The 26,313-nt window shown below is 37.2% G+C and overlaps 5 protein-coding genes across 7 annotated transcripts; 1 reads left to right on the top strand and 4 right to left on the bottom strand.

Moving 5' to 3' along the window:
* Positions 1-34: 34 nt before the first annotated feature.
* LOC105175482 (TatD related DNase) lies at positions 35-1,986 on the bottom strand. 2 transcript variants are annotated; one of them, XM_011097930.3, is made up of 2 exons: positions 1,633-1,986; positions 35-1,231 (listed from the first exon to the last, which is right to left on the bottom strand). In XM_011097930.3, exon 2 carries the CDS (start codon positions 1,152-1,154, stop codon positions 207-209), a length of 948 nt encoding a protein of 315 aa, XP_011096232.1. In that variant the 5' UTR covers positions 1,155-1,231; positions 1,633-1,986; the 3' UTR covers positions 35-206. The 2 variants fall into 2 exon arrangements, with proteins under 2 accessions (XP_011096232.1, XP_011096231.1); XM_011097929.3 differs by having other exon boundaries at positions 35-1,215.
* Positions 1,987-6,777: 4,791 nt separating this feature from the next.
* On the top strand, positions 6,778-8,706 carry LOC105175481 (uncharacterized). The gene is made up of 2 exons (XM_011097928.3): positions 6,778-7,562; positions 7,952-8,706. Exons 1-2 carry the CDS (start codon positions 6,893-6,895, stop codon positions 8,314-8,316), a joined length of 1,035 nt encoding a protein of 344 aa, XP_011096230.1. The 5' UTR covers positions 6,778-6,892; the 3' UTR covers positions 8,317-8,706.
* Positions 8,707-9,457: 751 nt separating this feature from the next.
* On the bottom strand, positions 9,458-11,089 carry LOC105175468 (syntaxin-124). Its single transcript, XM_011097914.3, has 2 exons — positions 10,161-11,089; positions 9,458-10,070 (listed from the first exon to the last, which is right to left on the bottom strand). The coding sequence occupies exons 1-2, from the start codon at positions 10,646-10,648 to the stop codon at positions 9,593-9,595; spliced, it is 966 nt and encodes a 321-aa protein (XP_011096216.2). The 5' UTR covers positions 10,649-11,089; the 3' UTR covers positions 9,458-9,592.
* Positions 11,090-11,465: 376 nt separating this feature from the next.
* On the bottom strand, positions 11,466-19,981 carry LOC105175467 (B3 domain-containing protein Os07g0563300). Of its 2 annotated transcripts, XM_011097913.3 has the most exons (14): positions 19,488-19,977; positions 18,557-18,638; positions 18,390-18,488; positions 17,409-17,745; positions 16,980-17,304; positions 16,643-16,739; positions 15,866-16,040; positions 15,578-15,657; positions 14,353-14,455; positions 14,051-14,256; positions 13,111-13,163; positions 12,819-12,932; positions 12,609-12,679; positions 11,466-12,527 (listed from the first exon to the last, which is right to left on the bottom strand). In XM_011097913.3, exons 1-14 carry the CDS (start codon positions 19,604-19,606, stop codon positions 11,812-11,814), a joined length of 2,577 nt encoding a protein of 858 aa, XP_011096215.1. In that variant the 5' UTR covers positions 19,607-19,977; the 3' UTR covers positions 11,466-11,811. The 2 variants fall into 2 exon arrangements, with proteins under 2 accessions (XP_011096215.1, XP_088732479.1); XM_088876353.1 differs by having other exon boundaries at positions 14,051-14,455; positions 19,488-19,981.
* An 863-nt stretch (positions 19,982-20,844) lies between these two features.
* On the bottom strand, positions 20,845-24,613 carry SPHK1 (sphingosine kinase 1). Its single transcript, XM_011097909.3, has 10 exons — positions 24,125-24,613; positions 23,834-23,956; positions 23,638-23,738; positions 22,834-22,906; positions 22,553-22,639; positions 22,384-22,461; positions 22,167-22,237; positions 21,594-21,890; positions 21,311-21,433; positions 20,845-21,221 (listed from the first exon to the last, which is right to left on the bottom strand). Exons 1-10 carry the CDS (start codon positions 24,468-24,470, stop codon positions 21,030-21,032), a joined length of 1,491 nt encoding a protein of 496 aa, XP_011096211.1. The 5' UTR covers positions 24,471-24,613; the 3' UTR covers positions 20,845-21,029.
* Between the last annotated feature and the right edge of the window lie 1,700 nt (positions 24,614-26,313).

Here is a 26,313-nt window from a genome sequence, read left to right as displayed (position 1 = left end):
CGTTTCTTTTCGTTTGAATCAAACTATGCTCATCTTTAGTACTATCACATCACCGGTATGAATTTAAGCATTGTGTAATAATTACAAGCAAGTCTACAAGTATGAACCAGAACATACAATCCTGAAATTGTAACTTTTGTGACTTTCAGACTTACATCGAGAGCAACAATTGCTAAGAACTTGTCAACTCTAACTTTACACAATTACTAAGAGTTGACCTGCACCAACTTTGATCCCTCATAAGAGAAGAGGCGTACAGCATTTTGATAGCTCAATTCAGCAAGTTCTTTTTCTTCCATCTCAAGTAAACGCGCGACGTAAGCAAGTACGTGATGAATGTTAGCTGGATGGTTAAGTCTTTCTTCAGGTAATGCAGATGCTTCTCCTTTATCACGGGATCTGTTGTCAAGGGTGTTAGCTTCATTTGAGGACAAACTATCTTCATCACCGGTAAGCTTTTTTGAATCAGGAGCTTCTCTTTCAATCCAGAATAGAGAATCTGGATTTACTGATTTTGGTTGAGCATCCGGGGCATCTGTCTCCAACAAAATCCTTTCAGTAGGAATGGACTTCAACATTTTCTTTGCCTTGCTTTCTTTCATTGACATGAGGAAACCAGAGAAGGAAAAGTAAGCACCGAGTTTAGAAAATTCAGGAACCATCTCAGCAGAACCAAGATACGAATGCAATATTACACCAGAAGGAAATGGCCCGACAGACTTTAGTATCTCAAGAAGATCACCAAAAGCCTGCACACAGTGCAAAGAGGCTGGTTTTTTCAGCTCTTTTGCAAGTTCAAGCTGCTGGCGGAAGACTTCAACTTGATCCGTAAAATCAATCCGCTTCCCCATAGAACCTTTGTCGAGACCAATCTCTCCAACCGCAGCAGAAGGAGTAGTCGCAAGGAACTCCTTCAAAGTGTTGAGCCAATTGGGAGTTCTCTCAGATATATACCATGGATGAACCCCAAAGTTTGGAATAACAGAAGGATAGCGTTCGCTCATCTCCTTCACCAAATGCCAGTCCTTCTCAGATACTCCATTTACAGCAAAATGAACCACACCAGTATCAATAGTCTCCTTTATTAGTTTAGGGGCCAGATTCAAGATTCTTGAATCTTGAAAGTGACAGTGAGAATCAAAGAGTCTAACCATCAGCCCCAATCCTTACAAATAAGGCTCCAAAAGCAACAGTCCCAACCCGGAAGAAGAAACTCTGCAACAAAGACGTACTAGATGGTTTTGAACTTTCAATCCTCCGAACATAATACAAATCATTGATGTAAATAAGGCTGTTTAGAGACAAAGGCGAAGCCAGGCACGAGTATGTACTATGAACTAATTAGACCAATATTTTCTGATGAAACAGACAACCACCAGAATCCAAACGCATTAACATAAAACTCATGGCTCCGTTCATAACAATATTAAAACAGAAACATAATTGTATTACCAACAGTTTTCTTATTATTCTCTCACTTCGACACTAGATCCAAAAAACACGGCAAATATCTCCAAAATACCGTCGAATTGAGAGAAGGAGAAATTATTCCGATTTGTTTCTCCAGATGCTTAAAGAAGAGTATAACAGTCAAGAAATACTGATACATCTATTCTTATATTCATCACAAACCTGGAAAACGGCAACGGTGCTGGAGAACTGAACCACTGCTACACGGAAACAGGGAATTGTTGCGGGTCGCCGGCTATGCCGTCTGATTTTCCCATTTTCCTATTTTATCCTCATTCTATACTTGTTATTTCCTCTTTTCAGTTTCACTTGACTGGGCCAACATTATTACGAGCATCAATCTCGTAAGCCCGAATCTAAATTGGGCTTTTGTATTAAAACTTGAAGGTCCAACGTCTTTTAAAATTGGGCTCAAGCTCAAACAAAAATGCAATAGCTGAAGCAATTGGGTCATGATTTCTTTCTTGTTCAGCCACTTCGATTCTAATTCCTCAGTTCACGCATTTTGCGCATATTTCAACAAAAACCTTTTACTATAGACCTAAATGTTAACCACCAACTGATCACGACTGAAGAAACAAACCTTGTATCTGTCACAAAATCATGATCATGGGATTCTGCTACAAATTGTAAGGATTTGAAGAGAAAATCACATCAATCAATCTTTCCAACCCTATCCAATCAAGCATCATCCATTCCGGTCTGAGCTCACCAGCAATAATTGGTAGAACGATGCCGATGGGAGTGTGCATGAAGTGGATGAGGCGTGTTTGGATAGCGTTGGTCAGGATTCTTCTTTCGGATTTTCAGGTTAGAACTTCCTTGTATGACAGACATAATTATTACTTTCAATTATATTTAGTTTTAATCCAATATATATATACTAACAGGTCATCCATACTAAACTTAGTACATTTCTATAAAGAATTTTCTAGAATTCACCCCCAAAAGATTAGCATAGCATATTTTTTACATCATGAAAAACTCTAATTTAAATTAAATTTGAAGTAACTATATTGTAGGTATAATAGATGTACAATTTAAAAAAAATGATCAATTATATGACAAGTGCATCACACTATCAAATCGATTTAAATAAAAAAAATCATGCAACATGTAGCAAAGTATTATATCAACACAAGAATCCATATGAAATCATAAAAATATTTATCAATATTTTCAACTTAAGAGTAGAATCACTAGAGCTTAAATTTATTTGAGTTGAGTAGTCGCCATCTCTCAAAGAAATAGAAGAATACCTCCCTCAGCATCTATAATTTGACTTAAATAGAGAAAATCTTCAAAAGTGCGTCAAAGGCACGGTTCTATTTTTATCCAATTGTTTTAGTTTCCGCCACCGCCACCGTCTCCATCTGGTGCAACTGTCACTAAACAGACTACTACCACAAATCAGGTGTGGCGCGCAAATGAGGTGTAGATGCCTCTGGAAGCAGCCCAAAAGCGTGAGATTCAGATCCCCTCACCCACAAATATTAGAAAAACAGAAATGAAAATAGTTTTTATAAGAGGAAATTAAATGGTTGGGTCAAGAATTTTGAATTAATGATCCCAACTGACAAGATGCGCTGATTTTGCAGCCGCTGAGGTAGGGTGCACCACGCCGCGCAAGTGAGATCTGCAGCCTCAACTCAAGTCAAATTTAACAAGTCACACGTTTTGTCCTCATCACGTTATGGCTTCCTTCTTATCTTCCTTTTCTTTTCTACTTCTCACAAATTACTACCCATGCCCATCCCCATCCCATGCTCCTTTATTTATTCTTTTCTTTTTTCTATATATATATTTTTCTTTATAAAGGATTCAAGTTGGTTCTCGACTTTTCTTGGGATTTAGATCCGTTGCCTATATTTCACAAAAAAAAGGTGTCATCATTAAGTTATTTGTTCGTCCCTTCGTACTCTTTTATTTATGCCACTCTTAATTACATTACATATCTAATAGGAAAAATGTATTATGGCAAGTCAAAAAGACCAAAATGTTCTTCAAAAAAAAAAAAAAAAAATACACAAACATTCTAAGAGTCCACGTGTTTTTTTATGGGTTAGGTCGCACTAGACCTTCTTAAGCCGACGACCCGCTTCAACAACCGTTGATCTAATACTCATCTGACGATTACTCCACTGCTGTGTAGCCCGCTTGGATTATGACATATATATCCCCATAAAGGAATTATGTTCATTTTACATATATGTATTTATTACTACAAGATTGCAATATGCAAACTGCGAAGCCCTAAATTGACTCAAGTTTCGGAGGATTTTAACTTAAGGTCACCTCAATTGGCCTATATTTCGTGTGTTTAGGCTAACTTTACTAATCCAATTTGAAATACATATTCAGACTTGGTCTGCAAATCGTCTTCACATCTTCACAATATTATTATCAGTTTCAGATCATCGATGTTCTCGAGTCTCAACCAGATCAATGCCAAAAGGATTTTTCCATTTTCCTTTTTGTTTTACTTTTACTTCAACAAGTAATAAATTTTAAATAACGGATATCAATCATTAACAATTATAGGTATAAAGTAAAATATCATAACAATCAGAAATGCCCATATTCCACCTAATAAAAGATCAACTAATGTGAGGCCCCAATCACAATATGCCTAACGTGTGAACAAATTGAACCATTTAAAAAACGAGACCAAACTTTACAAAACTCCAAACACATGCAGTAGTTTGACTTGGTTTTATTTTTAAATTAAAGTATAGTCACCAATTATTAATAAGGAAAAAAAATTAAAGCATATCCGGACACCTTCATCTTAATTTAGGTCAATAATTAATTCGAGTTTACGCAAATTTCCACTATAACGAATTCTAACTGATTTAATGATTGCGATAGTTGCGAGGACACCCTCCGCAGTTGTCGGTTTGGGTTTCACGTGACATCTTGTCCGTAATTCAGTTCACAATTCTAATGGGTGTTTTTTATTTTTTTTCAAATAAGTTTAAATAAATCAATTTGACTTTTGGAATAATTCTATGTAATGACAGAATCAGCTTAGGCTCAGTTTCAGCCACGTTCACATTGTTGTTTAGCTCAACTAACATCGGATTAATACAGTCTAGGTAGCAAGTGAATTTGGTGATACGTGGCTTATTAGTATCGTAATTAATTATAATTTCTTGGTATTTTTTTTAAACTAGTAGTCTAATGTGGAGACATATAATTGCATGTTTCATTACAACATTTTGTAGTCTAATCAGGTCGATGGGGGACCATAATTAAAATACCAATGTTGGATATATTTATTACTACATTATATCATCATAAAATAAAATAAATACATACCTCTCGTCATGCAATAATGATTTATAAACAAGTACTTAGGGAATCGCAAAAAATAATTGAAATAATATATTTTAGTAATTCAATAATGTGGTACCTAACTAAGAATAATTGGTGGAGTCCCCATATAATTTAATTAAGAACCTTATCATGACGACATTCAAAATAAATAGTGGGAACCTGAAATCGGTTCACCTAACATGACGAATCCAACCTCCGCACACAGAGGGAAATTGAAATTAAGATGGTCTGAAATTAATTTATATATAGGTGACCAAATTGGTGGTCCAAACTCCAAATCAAGCACTTTTAACAGCTTTGCGACCTCAAAAATGGTGGAAATGACCAAAGAAAGAAGAATAAAGTGTGGAATAAAGGTGCTGGTGTGATCGTTAAAGGTCATGCTCATACGCCTTTTTTTGTGGCATGTTGCGCACTTTATATGGGACATAAGTATTAATTAATAATTTATAATTATTTTTTTAAAAAAATTATATTTGGATTTGATCGAATCAAATTAATTATAAAGCAAATTTAATATATTTGTTGTGTAATTAGTCATTTTCTCGAAATCATATGCTAATTATACTAAAAGTATATATTGCACTAATTATATAATTAATCAAATTTCCATCTACTCCAATTTGAATTAAAATCTGTGGTTGGATCAGTAAGTAAAAGCTAGGGTGACAATTGGGCCCGATTTTTTGGGGGCGGAACGGGTTTGGTATTCATATTATTTGGTTCGATCAAATCCTAAAATATTGGACTCGGATCCGATCCGATTTTTATTATTAGTTATTTATTCATATGTACTACATTATTAATAGAAAATTATGATATTATAAATGAACTTTTAAATAATTTTACATATATAATCCGGACAAACTCACCCTAAACCCGCCCCATTGCCATGAGTAATAAAGGAAGTATTGTTTGTTTGTGGGGGAGGAGTTTAATATCCATAAGAAAAGGGAAGGTCTTTTTAAAAACTGGAAAAAGAAGGGGGGAAAATGGTCGGTCATGGGGACCAGGCTGTTGGGCACGTGAGGGGCTTGATGCCGCCCGCAGCGTTAGGCCCGGGCAACTGGATCTTCCCACAAATCTCCGCCTATCCGCTGCTAACGGTCTCAAAAATTGAGTAACGTCCCTTACGTAGTTTTCCTTTTTATATTTCATATATATTAATCCTTTCTTTTTCTTTTTTAGAATTTATAATATTTAAATACAATAAAAAAATGCAATATAGAGTAGGAAGTGTGGGTATTGGCCAATTCAGCCCTACACTACATGTGACTTTAAAAGATGAAATAGAATAATGAGTGAAATGAATTGAAGGTGGTGAAAATAGTGAGAGTTACTTAGTTGGGTAATAGTGATTATAATGAAGATAACCTGTGATGATTACTTAGCCGACCAAAAAATGGATAAATCTATGAAGCAAAAAGGGAAGATTACATTTCTGACTTTTCACCTTTCACCATCAAAATCACCCTCTTACTTCCAACTTCACCAATATTCAAACTATTAATAACATTACTTTGACCCACCCCATCTACACCACACTTTACACTACTAATTTCAATTCATCATTTGCTCCACCTAAATCAATAAATTTAAAATAATAATTGGTGTCTAATTTAATAATCAAACAAGATATTTAAATTAATGTTTTTCCTATTTTATTAATTATATCATCAGTATTATACTTATGCTATAGTTAATTTGAATTATTTAATTCAATTGAGCTAAGATTTCACAAATAAATATGAAAAATTTTAGTTTAGATTTTGTTAGATCAAATTTGAATTAGTGACAAATCGGAGTATGATTATTATGAATTGACGTACGATTCTAAAAAAATATATAATTAATTTGATTTAGACAAACACAGCTTTTTGTCCCCTCATCTTACGGCCCAGATTTCACACAATCCCATAAACCGCGTTCCCAAGAGCAACCCACCAGTATATATACCCTCAGTACTTCATCTATCCTCGCGTTCTCTTCCATTCCTCCACTTGTGGTATATTCTTAGCTCATCTCACACTCTCTCACACACACGCAAGAAGAAGAAAGCAAAATCAGATAGTTACGGTATATTAACATGGGCTCGATGAGTGGTTGGATCTTGTCTGCGAAGGTGCTTCTGATTTCAGCTGGAGTTGTGGCTTTAGCAATGGGGTTGAAATTTTCTGTTCCGGTCGCAGTGAATGGAATTCCGGCCATCTGGTCCATCATTCTCTCATGGATGAAGCCTCCTTATTTGTATATAATCATCAACGGCATCATCATCACCATAGCTGCGTCCTCGCGCTTCCACCAGAGCCAATCGGAACAGCCTGCAGCTCGATCTGAGCACTTGATTTCAGTCAAAACTCCTCCGCCGTCGAGTTTTGCATCGTTTTCAGCTCAGATGGATATTATGAGTGTTGTCCAGCAACCGACGACGGCTGTAGAGGCGGAAGTTGTGGTGTCAGAGGTTGAGGATGATACAGTTGTTGAATTGAAACCTGTGATGGTGAACGGTGCGAAGATCGATTTTGATATCAAAACAGAAGAAGAGATTGTGGTTGAAACTCAAGCTGAAGCTGAGGATGTGTTTGTTGATTCGACGACGTCCACGTACAACACCCTGCCGCAGAAGATAATTTCGCAGCAACTTCAAGTGGAATCTCTCTTGCCGGTACGGGAGAAACCTCTCTTGCCGGTACATGAGAAACCTCCGGCTTCTTCCAGGTTCGGACACCGGAGGCCAATCAGGAACAGTCCTGAAGGTAACTTCACCAAAACTCTAAATTACTCTTGTAGTTCAATATTCAATTTTACTGTGAAGCACAGATTCCCGGCGAGTCTGAGCTCACATGTCGCAGGGATCTCTACGTTTTCACACTAGTCTAAGCTTACACAACTGTACGGCGTCGTATTTGTGTCCTTCACTTTTTGGCTTCCCTTGTGGTTAAGCATGCAAATGCGACGTCGATCATCCGGAAAAAGTTTTGCTTCTGTTTCACAATTGCATAAGCTTTTTCTTTTTCTTTTCCAACTTTTATTAATTTTTATTTACATCTAAATCAATTCGCTCTTCATTAATTAATTAAGTATTTGCAAAAATGAATATACAGAAAAGTTACAGTAATGACATAGCGAATTTTGATTTTTGCAGTTTCAGGTGTGAGGTCTCTGAAAGTGGCGAAGCCGAAGAGGCAGGAGACACTGGAGAGCACATGGAAGATGATAACGGAGGGCCGTCACGTGCCGCTCACGAGGCACCTGAAGAAGTCGGACACGTGGGAGCACCAGCATCCCCCCATCGTAGATCAGGTGACCAAATCGGAGACGTTCAAGGAGCGCAGCAACTACGAGTCGCCGGCGGCTGCAAGTTTGAGGATCCGAAAGGAACCGTCGCTGAGTCAGGAGGAGTTGAATCGGCGAGTGGAGGCGTTCATCCACAAATTCAACGAGGAAATGAGGATGCAGAGGCAAGAATCATTGAACCAGTACATGGAGATGATAAACCGTGGGGTCTAATTCTAGTACGCTTGTCCAGTCCATCCCACCCCGCCTCTATTAAATTTGCCTTACTTATTGCGAATAGTGAGATATTTCAAGATATTTTAGTTACTATTCAAAAGAAAATCAAAGAAGGATTGATTACTATGATAAAAAAAAGACAAGTGTTGTCTAGATTTTGATGTGGAGGGTTTTTAAAATGTAGGAGAAAAGGTTGAACAAATTTTGAGTTGGGTAGCTGCAGCTTGGATATACAGACTAATGAATCACAGAAAAAAAGAAGAAAATATATGTAAAGGAACAATGACAAATGTATTAACTGTTGAATATTTTGTTATGGTCCATGGATTTTAATTCATGCCCATACTACCATTTACAATAATATGGATGCGTATATATGTGTTTCTACTTTCATTTGTTATATGCCATGTTACAAGAATTCATTTGTATAAACTATTTTCTTAGGTATTCTAATTGTAACATGGAAACGGAACATAGCCTTCCAAACTAACCAATTGGACAAAGCTTGAGGAGAAGAACAATTAGAGAAAGTGCTTAAAGCTGACTGCATGCCAACTAATTGTTGACTGTAAAAAATCAATTTCATGTGGAATTCTTGTATTTGTTTACATTCCAAGGACGTCTAATACTTTAAAAATGACAAGTTGAAATTCAAACTATTGAAATATCCCCAAGGGCACAGAGTCGTCCAATGTTATAATTTAAACATTCATCCAGCCTACACCACACTAATCAATGTTGATGATCTTGGCAAATAAAGATGAAATCGAAAATACATACAGCTTTTGTAAGTTTTATAGTTACCACCTTATCCAATCCTAACTAGTGAGTGGGTTATTTTAAGTTGCAAGTTCATTTGTGGGACGATATTGGAGCTAATAAAATGCCAACTTCCGGTGTTTGAAAGGTTTTGGTCAAATTTCTTGGCAACAAGTTGTTTAGGTGGGGCTTCTCTCCTTCCATTCCATGTTAGATTGATTTTCATGATTAATTCAGTCATTCAAACATGTCGTAATTGCTTCCCAGGATCTCCTTTTACATATATTTTATCTTTTATTAATACTAATTTCGCTTACACAATGGGCATTAGTTCAAATTAGATGAGATATATAATTTTAAATAAAATATTGAATCACATGATAAATATTTATGGTTGATTTGATATAGGAAAACTTAGTATTTCATTAATGGTTTAGTATCCGAGGAATAAAGATATGAAATAAAAGAGTGGCATTAATGAACAGCAGCAGTTGGTAAAAGTTCATGACAAAACCTAAACCTTGCTCTCAAGCTCAGCCTCAAGATGCAGAAGCGCGATGACGACTACGCTGATGATGCATAAGGCCAGTGCAATTGCAATGTACGCCTGTTTCCGAGTCTCCTTCTCGTAATCGTTCAGCCCCCCCGTCCCCGTCTTCCCGCCACCCATCACTGGTGGCGGCACCACCGGATAAGGGTCCACGGGGCTAGGGCCAGGGCTAGGCAGCCCTCCTCCCCCGCCTCTGTTTCCACCCTGCAGCTCCGGTACTACTGGCGTCGCTATGCCCAATAGTATCTGGTGCAGACTCATCAGATTTCGACGGATGTCCCGCATTGTATCACGCCGTTCCTGAATTTCCGCAACCGCGTCCAGGACCGCCGCTCTTCCGTGTTCCTGCATCGCTTGGTGGAGAGCACTCTCTGCCGCGTCATTGGCAATCAGATTGTCGATGGATTCTGCTGTTGCTTTCTCTCGCGTGATTGCGAAAAACCTGTAAATCAAGCATGATAATTACTCATGTAATATTGGCATCTGAAGAACTAATCTGAATTTTCGTTAAAATTGGACATCCTCGGCGTACCTGGTTTCAATGATTTGCCTGTGGTCGGATTCCAATTGGGTCCTGAGCCCCTGGAAACTGCGCATCATATGCTTGAGATCTTCCCCCAGGCTGGAGATCATGGAGGCCCGATGATCATCGGAGGGATCAGGCCCATTTCCGGTGAGCTTCCGCTGGGCGGCATTGGCAAGAACGAGGCCGTCAAACTTCTTATTGATTTGCTTAGCCAGCTTAAGGAGGTGATCCAGGTCCATATTCAATTGAGCTCGAAGCTCTTTCATGGTTTTGGCATTCTCCGCCATCTTAATCTCTTCATTGCATTCCCCCAATCTGCTGTAGAGCTTCTCCATGTTCTTCATATCGTCCCTCACATTGTCAACCTCCTTGGAGAACATGTCAATGCCGTATGGGTCATTCCCATGCCCCCCCCGCTCAATGTCATCCATTTTTGGGTGGTGGTTGTTGTGGGCGTCGACGTAAATCTTAAAGGAGCCATCAAACATGTCCATTTTTCCAGGCACAGAATAAATCTATGGCCTTGAATTTGGGGCAAGGAAAACCTGCTGGGTTTCTCGCCTTGTTTGATTTCTTCCCTCAAAGGACGAGGATTACCGGGGATTCATCATCCCCTTCGCCCTGGATGTTGAGATGAAGAGAGAAGAGAAGACGAAGAAATGGAAATAACCAGAGAGAGGGTCTTTTGATATTTTTTCGAGTTTTGCTTTGCCTGGAGGATCGCATTTGGCTGTGCAGTCACTGCGGAAACCTCATCACAACCAAGCTTTTGTCCACGTTGGAAACCTGGCCTCCATTTTCTACAACTGATGGACTTGATTAAATCAACTTAGGACTGGATTAACAATTTAAATCTAATCTGGACAAAAGCTTACCATCTCCTCACTCTCAATGTTTTATGTATCTTCTTCAATAAAGTTTGTGTATTACTACTCTTTCTCTCTTCTATTGTTCCTCTTCTTTTTTAGTTATATTACTCCATATAATTAAATCTTATTCCTTTTCAATAAGTATATTAAATTAACATACAAAAATTACCAACTGTATGTTAAAAGTTAAATATATAGATCGAACCCGCAAAATAACACGAGAAGAGTTATAATCACATAGAGTTCATTAATTTGGAAATGGAGACCATTCTTAACAATTTTAATTAGGTCAAAATTATGAGGCCTTAAGTCTTCATAATCGGCCTATCAAATTGAACTTGCGACATAAGAAATTTGAGAACCATTCCATCGTACATTCTTAGCCATCCACTCAAAACCATACAGGCCGAAATGAGTCAGGGTTTCAGCAAAGAGGCAGCCCTGCGCAAAGAATCATGTAGCTGCATTCCACTAATGAACGAAATCAAAATACTTAGACCAGATAATTTACAACCAGTTGGGTTATCTTGAGTCCTTAATCCTAGACATTCTGCAACGAACCCTTGCTTCTGGAAAGAAAAAATAGGATAACCGCTAACTGTGCACATCTATCTGCTAAACTAATGGTTTTGCAACCTTCAATTCCTACCTTTTTCTCTATGTACAGCTTTTTTACCAAGGCAAAGCAGATGAGAGTAACAAAATTTCGACTCTGCCAAAATACTTCCTAAAATCAGTGATACTCGGCATAAGAGTACCTCACCAAACCCAAGTGATGTGGATCTGATCTAAACAGTTTTCTGATGACTGCTGTCTAGGGCCATGCAACTAATGAAATTCGCACCTCCAATTCCATCCTGCTGCATCTGCTTCCCAACTAAATCTGCAATAACATCAGAGCCCAAAGATCTCTGCTGCCGGAAAAACCTGTCTGCAGAACCTGGGAGCACGTGCTTCATGGCTCCAGAATCTGAGCTGGGTGACAACTCTTCCTCCCGATCCGGCTGGATATTAAGGTCTATTTGACCTTTCAAAGGTGATGTTGAAGATTTTCTACCATTAGCTTCATCAAGATAGCCCCATTTTCCCATCTCTTCCTGATTTAGGCCACTAATTCCAGCGTCAGTGCCAGCATGTGTATCAACAGACTGCAGTTTTTCAGGTGATTGTTGCCATTGCAAGCTCTGAGATGAGGAGTCACCTTCTTTTTCCAATTGTTTCTTCTCACGCCTCTCCATCAGAGTTCTAAAACGACGCTTCAATGAACTACAAACAACGCAGTCACAGGATTGACTGTGCTTAGAGCCCTTCCCACTGGGAGGTTGAAGGCAGACAATACATGTGCAGCCAGGTTTATGACGTGGGTGTTTTGTCCTGCTCTCAGATGAAATTGGAAGGCCCTCTCCCTCCCCTTGGATAGCTAAATTAGCAAGTGCATCAAGTCCTTCCAGAGCAACAAACAGATCTGCATCCTGGTCAGTGATGTCCTCTTTTCTAGAAGCGTCTGCACAACATTTGGAGAAAAATTAGTACCCATTGGACGGCAAAATCAGTAATGCTGCAGGAGAAGAAAAGGAAGGTAGACCTTTATTCATGGCAGGTAGCAAATGTTCAAGCTGTTCTTTTGTTAATTCCTCATCAGCTGAACACAAAGATCTGATGCAGAAAGTAAGAGAAGAAATTAAGAAACCTCATGAACTACTCAAAAAGTTGAAATCATAGACAAGACTCCGTCGAGAAGTGAGATACCAACAGAAAGAAAGTCAATATTAAGAATAGACAACTCCTGCAATACCTGTCAAGGTCCCATACATTCTCTGAACAGATCCACCTTGAAGGAAGAAGAGCATCTGCAGGCACTTTACGCCACTTAAAACAGTCCTCACATTGGACCCACTGTATCTTTTCACTTATAAAAGAATAATAGAATGTCAGTATTTCTTTGTGCAAGATAGGGAGAGTTCATAAAAAGAAATAATAACAACAACAATAATAATATGAGAGCGAGAGAGAAAGTGAAGGATAGCCTGGATAGGAGAGAGGTAAAAAGGAATGCTGCAGCTACTCACAAAGGCAACGCGACTTACCCAAAATGATCTATCCCCAAAATAGTAGGCCTTCCAATAACTGGTGCAGCTTCCTGAAAGAGAGAACCAGATCAGGAAGCTAGAGGAAATGAAATTTCTCATGCTTTATCATCAGTCCTGAAGCTCAACATGGGGATAATAAATATGCATCAGAAACCCAAAACCATAGACACCAAGAGACTAGACGTTATTCAAACTATATTCTACAGTTTACTATACAGAAACTTAAGCCTTTCAAGAAACTACAGAACAGAAGTCATAAATTCCAATCATAAGTTCAGAATTGGAGTCTACTTTCACTGAACAAGTTAAAGAATAACAGAATGCACTATGTGGAAGTCGGAATTGAGGACAGAACAGTCAAAAGCACACGTCCCACCTCAGGCCAACAACATGACCCAGGATGTGAATAGCAAAGCAAGCCCAGAACCCAATGTCCATGGGCTTACTTTTAGCTTCCAGGCAACCATGGATTTAGATTTCAGAGGCCACCAAGCTTATAAGATCCAATTTTCCAGATCAGGTAAAAGTGGGAAATCACAGTCACCTCTGGTTGTCAACCCATCCTTTTCATGCTACCTTCCACACTCCAGTAACCCCACCAACACCATCAGGGCACACATCCAGTTACATTTTTCAAACTGAAACTATCATTGGAGTCTCTTTAAAACACTCATCACAAATCAAGCAGATTGAGAAATACAGACAGTAATGTGGCCCCAAAGCTTACTTTATGGTAAATCATTTACACAGCCCAAAGTAACACAAGTTTTCTGTGTACCCAGTCTTGGTTGTTATCTCACAGACAATATAGCTCATCAGAGTTTCTGGGGCGAGACACACACACACACACACACATTTATAAGCAAACAATACGATACAAAAACACTCGGTAGATAAAACCAAGCAACAATGTAATTTTAGATATAAATACATGTACCTCAAATTCTTCAAATTCACATCCTTCTACGACAAAGAATGAGGGAACAATTTTTGCAGGTGGGCGCATCAATCCTTGAGCTTCCTTCCAAGTGAGCTTCAGCTCTATCACATCCTCATTGTCAATCCTAAGGCGCTTATTTTTCACACCGAAGTTGCTACTTTTCCTCTTACTATGAATCACAGGTTTATCTTCAAGTATTTTCTCTGCAAGCGATCCAGATTTATCAATTTCAGAACAGGTACTTTCTTGATCTACTCTGGCATCCTGACTGATTGGCTGTAGGCTATTGGATGATTTACCTTTTCTCTGACTGTTTACAGAGATAACATCTCCAGATTTATGTCTAGCACTACCATCCCCTGGATTGGAAGCATCAGTTCCTATTAGAGTAACTTCATCTCCCTGTGAACAAAAAAATAATATTGCAAAGAATATTTCAGAATTGAAAATTAGACTCAGTTTCTAATGATAGGAACCTATAGGAGTATATACAAACTGTGTCTCTAAGGTTGACACAGACAACAAATAAAAAAAAGCTGAAATAACTGTACTAATTCAGAATACATGCATACACATCTGGCAATAAATAAACATCAAAAGATTACGAGATGTTGTCATAGAGACGAAAGCATGAATACAATTGATAGGCCTATACTGTTCAGGCACACAAGAAAAGAGAATGTATTCTGAAAAAGGGTTTAATTATGATAACATCCAATGTTGTCTTTCTTTTGGAATATTCTAATTAAAATTGCCACAGTGCAATGACTAGAATTGACCTCAAAATAGATGGAGGACGTAACTTGACTATAAATCAGCCTTGAATAATAATAAACAAAAATTAGATTCAATCCGAAGATATACAAATAGAAATCTAAAACTTTAAAGAGTATAAGCGGCCTCTACCTCAAGAAAAGCATAAATGACATACAAATCTATAAATTTTGGATTTAGTACCTCAAACTTGAAAAATCATGATATCTTATATATTTATTGTTCAATAGGCTCGTCAATGGCTATATGTGTGTACTCTACTATGAATAAGAAAAAAGGTGGATGAAGGTGAAGGAGTGGTTTTCTGCCACAAAGTAGCATAAAAGGGTGTTTCTCCCACATTTTTAGCAAATAGTTCTCCAATTTGACTTTGGGTACTTCTGGTTCAATTTTCACTATTCAAATTGTTGAATATTCCGGTGTCCTCAAAAAGGAGTCATTCTCATTTTGTTGAAAAATATTGAGCTGAATTGATATATGGACTTGATGGAGGGATCATATCAATCAGGGCAATGATTAGACATGTCACATAACAAAGAGGGGAGAAAGTTAAACAATGTGTATGAATGGGGTTATAAAGCACACAATCGACTTTCAGCAGCCACGCTGCTTACTTGGTCTCTTCATCAACACAGGAAATCAGGACCCTCCCCGGTCATGTGATGACTGAGAACTTATTCTGTCTAATTGACCACCAACGACAAGTAACCGAGATGTGTTGTTTGTATGTAATGTTTTAGTAGGACAAACCTGATCCGATGATGGAATAGCTGAAGCCTTTCTGCCGCCCATGACCAACTTTCCTTCTGGCTCCAGCCTACTAAATGTCACTGACAGAAGATATCCTCAAATCATTTTGTAAATTTAAGACGATGAATAGAGCAATAAACTTGAGTCAAAAAGAGTATTACAAATGCATCACATGGATGTGCAAATAAAATAATTAAACAGCAAACTATGACTGCATTTGATGGCAAACAAGCAAATCAGCTTTGAACCAAGCAAACCAGGTGATAGCAGGAAAAGAAATATTATTACCTACATCACCAGCTTGCAGTTGCATTGATTGTATACAAGGAGTAATTCCTTCCAGGACATACATTCTGCTGTTGTTATTCGGCCAAAATCGAAACTGAAATACCCATTCCTTGCCTTTCACATCCTGTACTTTTAAAGGTAAGCCTTCGGGCTGAGAGATTGGTGGAAAATAAGCCTGTCAATAACAAAGTAAGTAAATTGTGGTATTAGGAATCTATACAAGCATGGTTTACACCAAATAAGACCTGCAAAGTATCTTAAGGGTCAAGTTTCCTCTAAATATGTAAATAACAAAGGACTTCCTAAAACCAAATGTAGAGGACCAGCATATAAATTCAAAGGCCATTACACATCACATATGCAGTACAAAAAACAGATTATCCAATTTCATGTGAGTCTTTGCAATTTAAATTAATGGAAGAATACACGTTTAGTCAAAAAACAAACTCTAGATATAACAAATTGCAGAAAATCGCAAAAAGGTTACATTATCAGCACCAATCATCAAATTTATAATTGCAAGCCCCTTTGACATTTTATATCTGCATTGGTAGAAGGTTTGTTCAGATTATTCCAGGGATTTGATTAAGATGGGGGACATAGCAGACCTCAATTTCAGAAACTAAAGGTGCCCATGTATACCCAAGTTTGAAAAAGAGTAAATCTAGTGCTGGAAGATGCATAGAAAAGGTCACATTTCAGCCTGAACCACATCTGGACATCTAAAGTTTGAACAGTTTAAAAGAGGGTGAAAGCACATAATACATAAGTACTCACCTCTGCACACTTTTTTGGCAGGACTAAGCGCCCGATCCGTCCGGCATCACTAGCACTTAACATTTTCTCAAACAACGGAGTAATAACTGACTTTGAGCTAAGAAGAAGCTAAGGTGAAATCTAAGTATCAAAAAACTGCACATGCACAGCACTTAGTGTCAGGGCATGCCCAGCTCCACTGATGTTGAAAGTTCAAAAGGGTCATTCATGCAGGTCTTACTAGATGTCACTCGACAAATCAGGAGCATAAAGTGAAAAAACAGGAGTTAGATGAAATCTTCTTACGATCATTGAGAGAAAAACTATAATCATGAAAACTGCTACAACAATAGGATACTCGCTGGAAATTTGTTGAAGCTCCTCATTAGTTATTTGAGGGCGATAACGGGGAAGCAACTGGTTTCGGCCTCGCCCATCTCCTCGAGCCTTTCCATTACGTATTTGAGACTCGCCAGATGAGTCCACTACAATGTGACTGACCTGTCTGCCGACAGGACTTGAAACAGCTGATGGTTGTGAAATAATGGCAGAAAGCTGGGCATCATCCGTTATTTTGGATGAAGAAGCTCTGGCACTCAAATTTGACGTAGAAGAATCATTTTTAAGGAATACTGGCTTGAAATCATTCACAAAGGGATAAGGTTGCTCCTTCATATCAAGTCCTGCAACAAAAGAGTAAACAAAACTGAGCTCGGGGACAATCCGAGGGGAAAAGAAAAGGGGCAGCTAAACCTAAATTCTTTTCTTAACAAGTAAATAAAATTACCAGCATTTCCATTCTGAAGTGTTTCAGATGGGCCAAGTCTCAGCTTTCCATTAACAAATCTTTCATATGAACGCTCTTGTTTCATCTCAGGTGAAGCGTTAGATAATCGCTCACAAATGTGATGCCTGTCAATCCCACCTGATACATCAATTTCAAAGGGCATCCTTGACTGCACATTAGATTGGGTATCAGGACGACTGAACAGACTGGGAGCCTGACGCCATGGTACCGGACCTGACCCAGCTATTGCACTCCAAGTTTTCACAGAGAGGTCCTTCATTCTTTCAGGCTGTGAGGGAAGGAAATGCGAAGGTGGCGGCCAGGCCGGATTTGGGGTCTGAAACATTGTTAAGGTAAATAATCAGCAACTGATCATTCCAACATTTATATCATAACGATATCGAAGCATGCAATTAAGTTTGCTGAAAACTCCAAGTACCCTCTGCTGCTGCAACATAAAGAACTTCAACTGCCCAGGAAGGCATTTGAAACTAAATTTCCTGTCGTCCTAGGTATTCTAAATTATATGACCATATTCTTCTAACATTCACCAATAACATATAAAATTCATCCGGGTGGACTTTGTTCTACAAGCTACATTGAAAAAACCTGTTGCATTTCAGGTCACAATGTCCTACACCGAAACTCGTCTAATTTTATTGAGGATATATAATATACCAACCCACCCACCCAAACCGCATCCTGTCCCTGAACGGTGAAAATTAAATTAAAAGGAAAAGAAACAATCAAAATCTAGTTTATTAAGAGAATATTTCAGTGTACCAAGAATGCAACTCCAGCAATGGTTTACAATATCAATGGTATAATAAATTGAGTTTAATATGCAGCAATGTTTGAAGAGCTATATATCCAATTCAATATATTTTGAAACACAAGGTGTAAAAAGCAGAAGGGAAGACGTGGAGCAACCAAGGGTTTTCAACATGAGACAAAAGTAAATAGAGAACAATGTTATCTTACCAAAATGTAACTTTTTTTGGCACATGATAGGCATTCTATTCCTCCTGCATCCAACAGTACGAACATATGGAAGGAGACTATACATCCGCAATGTATTTGCTGCAAGAGAATACATGGTTCAATATTTACACGTTATCCATACTGCAAACAAGTGGATGCCACATTACCTTTCCACAAGATTCACAGCATCTCCACCCAGAAGAATTCAAGTGGAATGTCTCACAAAAGTTTCCATCCTCGTAAGCAGAACTAGATTCACATTGAAAGAAAGTGCGTTAAGATCACGCAAAGTTCAAACAATCTGAAGATCTTCCATATAAATTGAAGCACAAGGCAAGACCTAACTTAAGTTAAAAACCTGATACATATTCTCATTTCAGAAAAAATAACATGAATCCTTCACCACCCCAAAACTATTCATCCAACAGAATTGTAAAAACTCAGTAATTTCTTAACAATTTCAACGGCCACTTCATGTCGTCAATTTTGCACCAAGTTCGCCGGAGCCATATGTATTTGAAGTTTAAACTAATAATTCGAGTACTAATAATATCAAAGCTCAGGCACAAACCAATAACATACTTACAGCAGATTTCAAAACCCAATTTTCATCTCTAAATCATGCTATAACCATGTAAGCAAGGAAGACAAGTCAATGAACAGAAATGCCCTGCTTTGTTATTATTAACTTTCCTTTTATAGCTTACACCTCACAATCCACCCCCATTACTCTGTAAGAGTATAACAAACATTATCAACTTATATTTAAAAAAAAAAAAAAAGAAAAGCAAATTTTAGACTCCCTGGTTGGCAATGAAGTTGCATTGCAATTACTCAACCAGGCAAAAAATAGCAGACTCTAAAACACGATCCATTCAAGAGATTCCTAACACACTCCAACCTCCACTTCACACCTCCAGACAATGGAAATCATACTCGCTGAGCACCAAATTTCCTCCTCTTCCACTCAGAAACGAAGAAACTCCAAGGATCCAACTTTATAATACCGCTAAGAAATTACAAGTCAAACAAACCAGGAAAAGAGAACAAAAATAGAAAAAGGAAAAAAAAAAAAAAAAAGAGTGGAAACTCTCTTACGCGCAGCGATCACAGAGGTGAGCGTACTCGCCAGTGCGGCGACGCCAGCCTCTCCTCCACTTATCCGACGCCTCCTTGCAGTTGGAATTGAAGCACACCTTCGTTGTTGAGGACGACATCACATACACAAAACCCTAACAAGATACAAACGCCTGTATCTACGATACGGACAAAAATAAATACTTGTTCGGTTAGTTCGAAAATAAATTCAGCAGTAAATTTCCATGGTCAGGCGTGGTATCAACAATTAAAACCTGAAACCCTAGATGAAGCTAGAGAGAGAAAGAGCGAAGATATGACAAAAGATGACATGAAAGTCATTTGAAAATCATCACAGTAAGGAGGGGGCCATGGTGGGAAGGGGTTTTAGAGAGAGAGAGAGTGACGCAGAAGTGAGCAAGAGAAAGTGAGTAATATATATAGTAATATGCATATATCTATCTATGCGTCTATGTATTCTTCTTGACTCAACTATAATAATAAGAGAAAGTGAAGTGTTATATATAATCTATGTTAGTATTGTGTGTGTGTGAACGGGTTTGAAAATAGACGTTGGAGTTGCTGAAATTTTATGGTACTTGACGTCGTCGTTTTCGGAATCTTTTGATGAATTGTTGCCGGCTCACTTGCTGTCATCCGTTTGCATGCTAATGAAACTAAGTTCTCTTTTTGTTATTTGGTACTTCCAAAAAAAGAAAAAAAAGGTCGTTGAATTAACTCGTTTTGAAAATTAATAAAAAAAATTCATTTTTGAAATATAAGAAAAAAAATATTAATTTATTTAACAGAAATAAATTTATGATATTTGGTCACATGAAAAATAAATAATCAAAACACCAATATATTAAGAATTTTAACAATCCAATATTTACTTAACATAACCATACAAAAATTAGAATGAAAAAAAACAATTAAATGCAAATCATTAAAAAATAATTAAAATTTCAAATTTTAAATACTAATTTTGTTTATTAAGAAAAAAATAAATCTTTTGAAGTTGGACCCATTTCAAATTTCAATTGAATTTAGTTGGGTTGGGTCCAGATGTTTGGTTTCCATCCCATTTGGGTGGCCCATTTAACTTAAAATAAATAACCTTATACTTCCCTATTTTATACTTTTTCTATTTAATGTAACATTACCTCTTTTAGATTTCGACCAACTGTAAATTTAATTTTTATGTCAACACTGTCTTAGTTTCTGAAACCTTTTCACGGGAAGAATCCCAACTAGCTGATTCTTATACACGACCACGATCATGAACGTCATCTTTCCATGTGTGAGCATTGTTAAATCAAGGGATAATAAATTTGACCCCAAAAGGTTAAAATTGAATCACGATCAATCACAAGATAAATGCAGCCGCAATCCGGAAAAGAATATATTATTGGAACAAGTCGCGCGCAATGTTCAGCAGAGAAGACACGACTCTCCCAACGCCAAAATCAACTTCTGTTTTCTCTCTCGTTGAGGTTCCACACAAAGAGAGCTCATAAAATATGAGTGGAATATATGTATATCATCTAGAAGATTAAGAATATGCTAATTAGGAGCAAATAAAGTAGCCAAGCCTTGATCTACTTTGATGAGTAGTTTGCCATAACTCATCAGCGACTTCTCTTCCCATTTGTATGCTCCTCTCCCTCTAGCCAGAACCTCACCATCTACATCTATGATACCGCCCTTGGTTGGATCATCAGTTCGTGTGCCCGGCTGCAAAATAAATGCCTTTACCTGTACTCATCGCAGACGCAAGAATCATAATTCCATTGTAACTACATTTTGTACAAAATCTCAGAAAGTGATTGAAACGATGGATGCACCTTGAGGTAAGATACATGTGGGGATTTGACGTGGCTTCCATCGTTCAGTCCAGTCATCAATTTAAGCAAGGAACACTTGGGGCAATCCTTTATCATGACCAGGTCTAAACAACCATCCGAAAACTGCAGATCAATAGGGTAAAAGAGATTAATTTTTCACTCATAACTAGTTCAGTTCGTTACCTCAGATTATGAAAGATGAACACTCAGTCATTTGAGCGGAAAAATAATGCTGAGATACAGGGACCTAAAAGTGGAACTCAAGTACAAGAATCAAACAAACCTCAGCATCTGGGGCCGCCAAAGTATTTTCACCTCCCCATGGTACATTATGAAGCCAGATCGAGACAAAAGGGCCGTCAATCTTCCGCCAGTTTAAACTCTTTATATCAACTTTAGGACCCCGATAACCATACTCCCGAGTGCTAACAGGTCGATCATCAGATGTCATTTGACTCTCGCCCTCGACAATGACTTCCTTTTCTAGATCTAATGGCTCGCCATAAGATTCATATCCAGGTGCTGGCACAAAACATATACTGCCATTATAGTTTCTAAGACCAAATATTCGCTGAAGAGCCTGAAATAATAGAACCTATTGGTTAATAACATAAGAATTTTTCTCAATGCTATGTTTCATAGGGAGCATTTGGGGACAAAAAGGAAAAGATAGCACAGCTTCAAGCCAAAAGGGTAGCAGGGAAAAAAACTAAGCAAAGAACTGGAACAAATTAGCAAAACCGAAGAACTGAGACCAGTAACATGGACGCAGTAAGTTTAGATCAAGTTGAATGGCATTGGAAAAACTCGATGGAATTTAACATGCCTAATCTAGTGCCTATTAACGTAAACTCACATAGAAATCTAATCGGGCGCTTCCCATCCACCTGTATATCTCAGATTCAATATCAATATCAGCCACAAGACCTGCAGTGAACCTCATAAATAAGTATTCATTGTCATAACTCACTAACACAGTCTACTTCAACGTGACATGATTTAGCAATCAGAACAAGCAAACTGAAATTGGAGTAGTTGACAACACTGTTGGATTTAAAGGATTGATCCTATACCCCATGCCAACATTAACAAGCTAAAAAATCTGGTGTCCCCTTGCGATATAGTAGCAACATCCAATGACCGTTTGTGCCCTGCCATTTATAAAGCAAGCTAGAAATGTTTCTCAAATTAAATTTGAAGAATATTTAAAAAAGAATTGGCAACAAAAGAAGAACTCAATACCTCGAATAATAGCAAGAGTAGCATTAAATGGTGAACAAGGTTGGCCACGAGAATCTAGAAGTGACTTCACCATGCCATTTCCAGTTCCTAGATTCAGAAACAGGTGGGGTTTCAACATTTTGCACTTTGCACATTGCACGCAGAGTCTCAAAATAATTAGGATGGTGGACTAACTTATGAAAAGATACACATCATATTCTTTTTAAATATGAATAAACTCCGATTATGACAATCCTCAGATATCAACTTTGGATGTAAGCAATTGACAAAAGAGTCCGTACCTGCAGGTACAACTCCAAGAGGTATCCTTATTGCAATATCCCAATCCCCCCTGACGAGCAGTCCATTTAATACCTACTAAGAACAGTAATATATTAACAAACATCGATGAGGCAAATTGTATTCCTACTGTTAAAATATTACTTGAGGCTTTCAGGTTCTGCCAAATTGGAGTCCTAGGAACTCACATATGTATCATTGCCTGCATACTTTTAATCTCAATCTGAATCTTGCAGGAGAACATTAAGTTGGTATCCCAAGGCCAGAGTCGCCAGACAACCACTACCAAAATCTTATCTCACGGAACCTACAGCAGTTCTACTTTTGATTTTAGAAAGCCGTATGCAATATTAAGGGAAAGATTACTTGACATCTCATCTCGTCCCAATGAGAAAAAATGAGATGGAAGTAATTTGGTAAAGATGGAAAGAGGTTTTTATATGCATTAAGTTATGAGAGGAAGGTTTGTTAATCAGGTAACAGGTGGCATTCAAATTCAAGATATAATTAAGAGTCCCAAACTAAACTGGGATATGAAACTAATTCATGTATAGTATCTCAGATTAGCTCTTGCTACTTTGGAATACACAGATTAAGAATTTTAACTAACACGGCGGCTAAAGAAAGCAACTCATAAACAGACACTGAATCTTTTTAGTTTCTCCCATCTACCTGAAATGCATGTGCAGTTGACTCGCGCTGTCTGCCCAGTTGGAAACAGTAAAACCAGGCATTCATGGGAAGGCTAGTTTGATAAGTAATAAGGTTAATGTCCATCAAAATGTTACCAAAAATGACCAACCAACCTCAACTAAAATTCCATCGCCACTGACACAAACAATTCCATCGTACTTTGCCAGATCCAGCGACTGAACAACCTCCTTTGCGTGGAAGCGGTGCTTGGTTTCTGGAAATAACAGAGTAAATCCAAATGTATCAAGCAGCAGATTTAGGAATCATGACTACCAAAACAAGCAAGGCCGTTCAGTGCCGAGCGCCAACCTTGTATAGTGTACTCGACATTGGCATCATCGAGTAAGGGCTTAACATCACTCACAAAAATCTTGGATGCGGATTTCTTCCCCCCGTATGGATTCACAAAAATGAATAGCCTCTTCGGCCTACCTAAACCCCACACACAAAGAGGACTGAAATATAAATAATAAACAGATTTGTTGAATGATGGTGCAATTAGCATTGCAACCGTTCAGAGTGCATGAGATATCAATAACAATTATCAAAACACGAGAAATATAAAAAAGTCTGATCTATATTGAATAAACAAAATTTTACCAAGAGATTCTAGGTATTCTTGAAATTTTTGAGTCCAAACACGAAGACAATCATCCGATAAAAACTCGAGAGTAAATGTTTTTCTAACGAGGGTGGTTTTGCAACTAAAGCAGCATAATCCAGGCGAAGCCTCCACGATAACTCGAATCTTAATTTTGAATCCCTCAACGGAAAAGCCGAGAACCTGTTTCCCCATTTCCAATCTTCGACCAGGCCACGTCAACTGACCGCCGGCGGAAAAAGTCGCCGTCGTTATACGACCGTTGACCCGTACTTGGTCCGATAGTAGCTCCCCGGTTTCCATTTGACAATGGTCGGAGAGTAATTCTCCCGTTTCGCAATTCATATTCTGTCGATTCACATAAATTCGCACTGTTAGTTGACTGGCTGTTGGTAATTCCTAAGAATAATGTTTTTTTCTTAGCATCAACCCTTTGCCGGAAGGATGATACCAAGAAATTGTTTGGAAATGTAGTTGAGAGAAAAACAAAGTTGATTAGGTTAACTTCATCATTAAATAAACATTTCAAAAAATCATTTTTTTTTTTGAATTGTAATTTAATTTTAATTAAGGAAATTAAAAATGTTAAGAATAAAAAAAATACAAAAGTTTATGAAAGTTAAGAATAGTGGACAATGTGGCAACTACGAGAATAGCGAGAAAAATTAAAAAAAAAATGATAACTTAAATGACATTTATTGATAAATCCATTTTAATATCATCAAATTTATGTATGCTTTATTGTTTTTGTTGATAATTTAAAATTAAATTAATAAGAATAAAGATAATTCTTTTGAATTTTTGTGAATGATTGAATTAATTTTATTTTTTTATTGGAAAATAATAATAATTTGAATAGAATAAATGGTTAACAATATAATTTATAAGTATGTGTAATTCAGTTAGTATTGTTTTAAAAGTTTTTATGTTGAAGTGTTTTGCTATTTATTGGAGTGAACGCGTTTTAATGATAAATTCAGTTGACTCTAAAGTGTCGAGACCGAAGATGCGGAAATTTCTTCGCAACTGGCCCGCTTTTTTATTTAATTATATTTTAAGTTCCTGAAATATTGGTTTTTAGGTGGGAGTGCTTATCTTATCTGCTTTAAACTACCGTTTTATTTCTTCAATTTGTACTATTATTGTTTTTTTGAAAAATTAATTCAAGCAATGATTTATATGAAACTTTGACATATTTGCAGTATGTAGTTGTGTTAAAATAACTTTGAGTCACTTGTATATATAAATAATATATATAAATAACTTTTTAAATTGTATAATTAGGGATATAATTAATATATTTAAAATTTGATACGGTGATATCATTAATCGTTATTTGTGAGTATGGATGTTTTTTTAATATTAGTATAGATAAATGAAATAGGATCTAGTCAAGGCCATCTACTTTTCAAAATAATATTGAATCTATGCTTTATTTTATAATACCATATAGTAAAAATCTACAGTGACTTACAATTAGCATATAGGAGTAGGATATTATTTATTTATTTTTTAAATTATCACCATCACTTCTAACATTAACTAACCGTGTCTTGACTAACTATGGAATGCCAAACCCGATCTCTACACTATAGAGGAGGTTTTCTGCAATTCACCGTGAAACATGGGGCAGCCGATGTCATGACACTTGGCAGGAAGCCAAACTATGAAAATAATCACGTGGGCCAAAATCAAATCAAACAAAACTGATATGCTGTAAGTGACTATTCCTCTCAAGTTGGAATAGACGGCTGTGATCTATTCGTATTGCCGTCCGACTCAAAATCGAATCCCGTGATTTATTGCTATTGACACTCTGCCCAAGTTTTTCAGAGACTAAAGTCAACATTTACAATGTAGAATTGGAACTACGAAGGGAGTCTATGTTGGGTTAATTTCAGCTCTAGTGTAGTAAAATACACTCACAATAGCGTATATACCTAATTTCATTTAAAAATTAATTCAAATTTTATTAAATGATTTATCATTAGATTGTAATGATTATTTCTTCTATTTTAATTTGTTTTGACAAATTACAAATATGTTTAATGGCTAAAATTAAGATTGAAGTTTCATGAATAAATTTAAAGTTATGAGTTTTAATTCCAACAAATATATAAATATTTATCTTATTTTATATTATAATTATTTATGTTTAATTATTTATTATGTTAATATATTGATTTTA

This window comes from Sesamum indicum, linkage group LG12 (assembly GCF_026168435.1).
Source record: "Sesamum indicum cultivar Baizhima isolate 11 linkage group LG12, ASM2616843v1, whole genome shotgun sequence".
Taxonomy (NCBI): domain Eukaryota; kingdom Viridiplantae; phylum Streptophyta; class Magnoliopsida; order Lamiales; family Pedaliaceae; genus Sesamum; species Sesamum indicum.
This window is presented reverse-complemented; position numbering and strand designations above follow the sequence as displayed.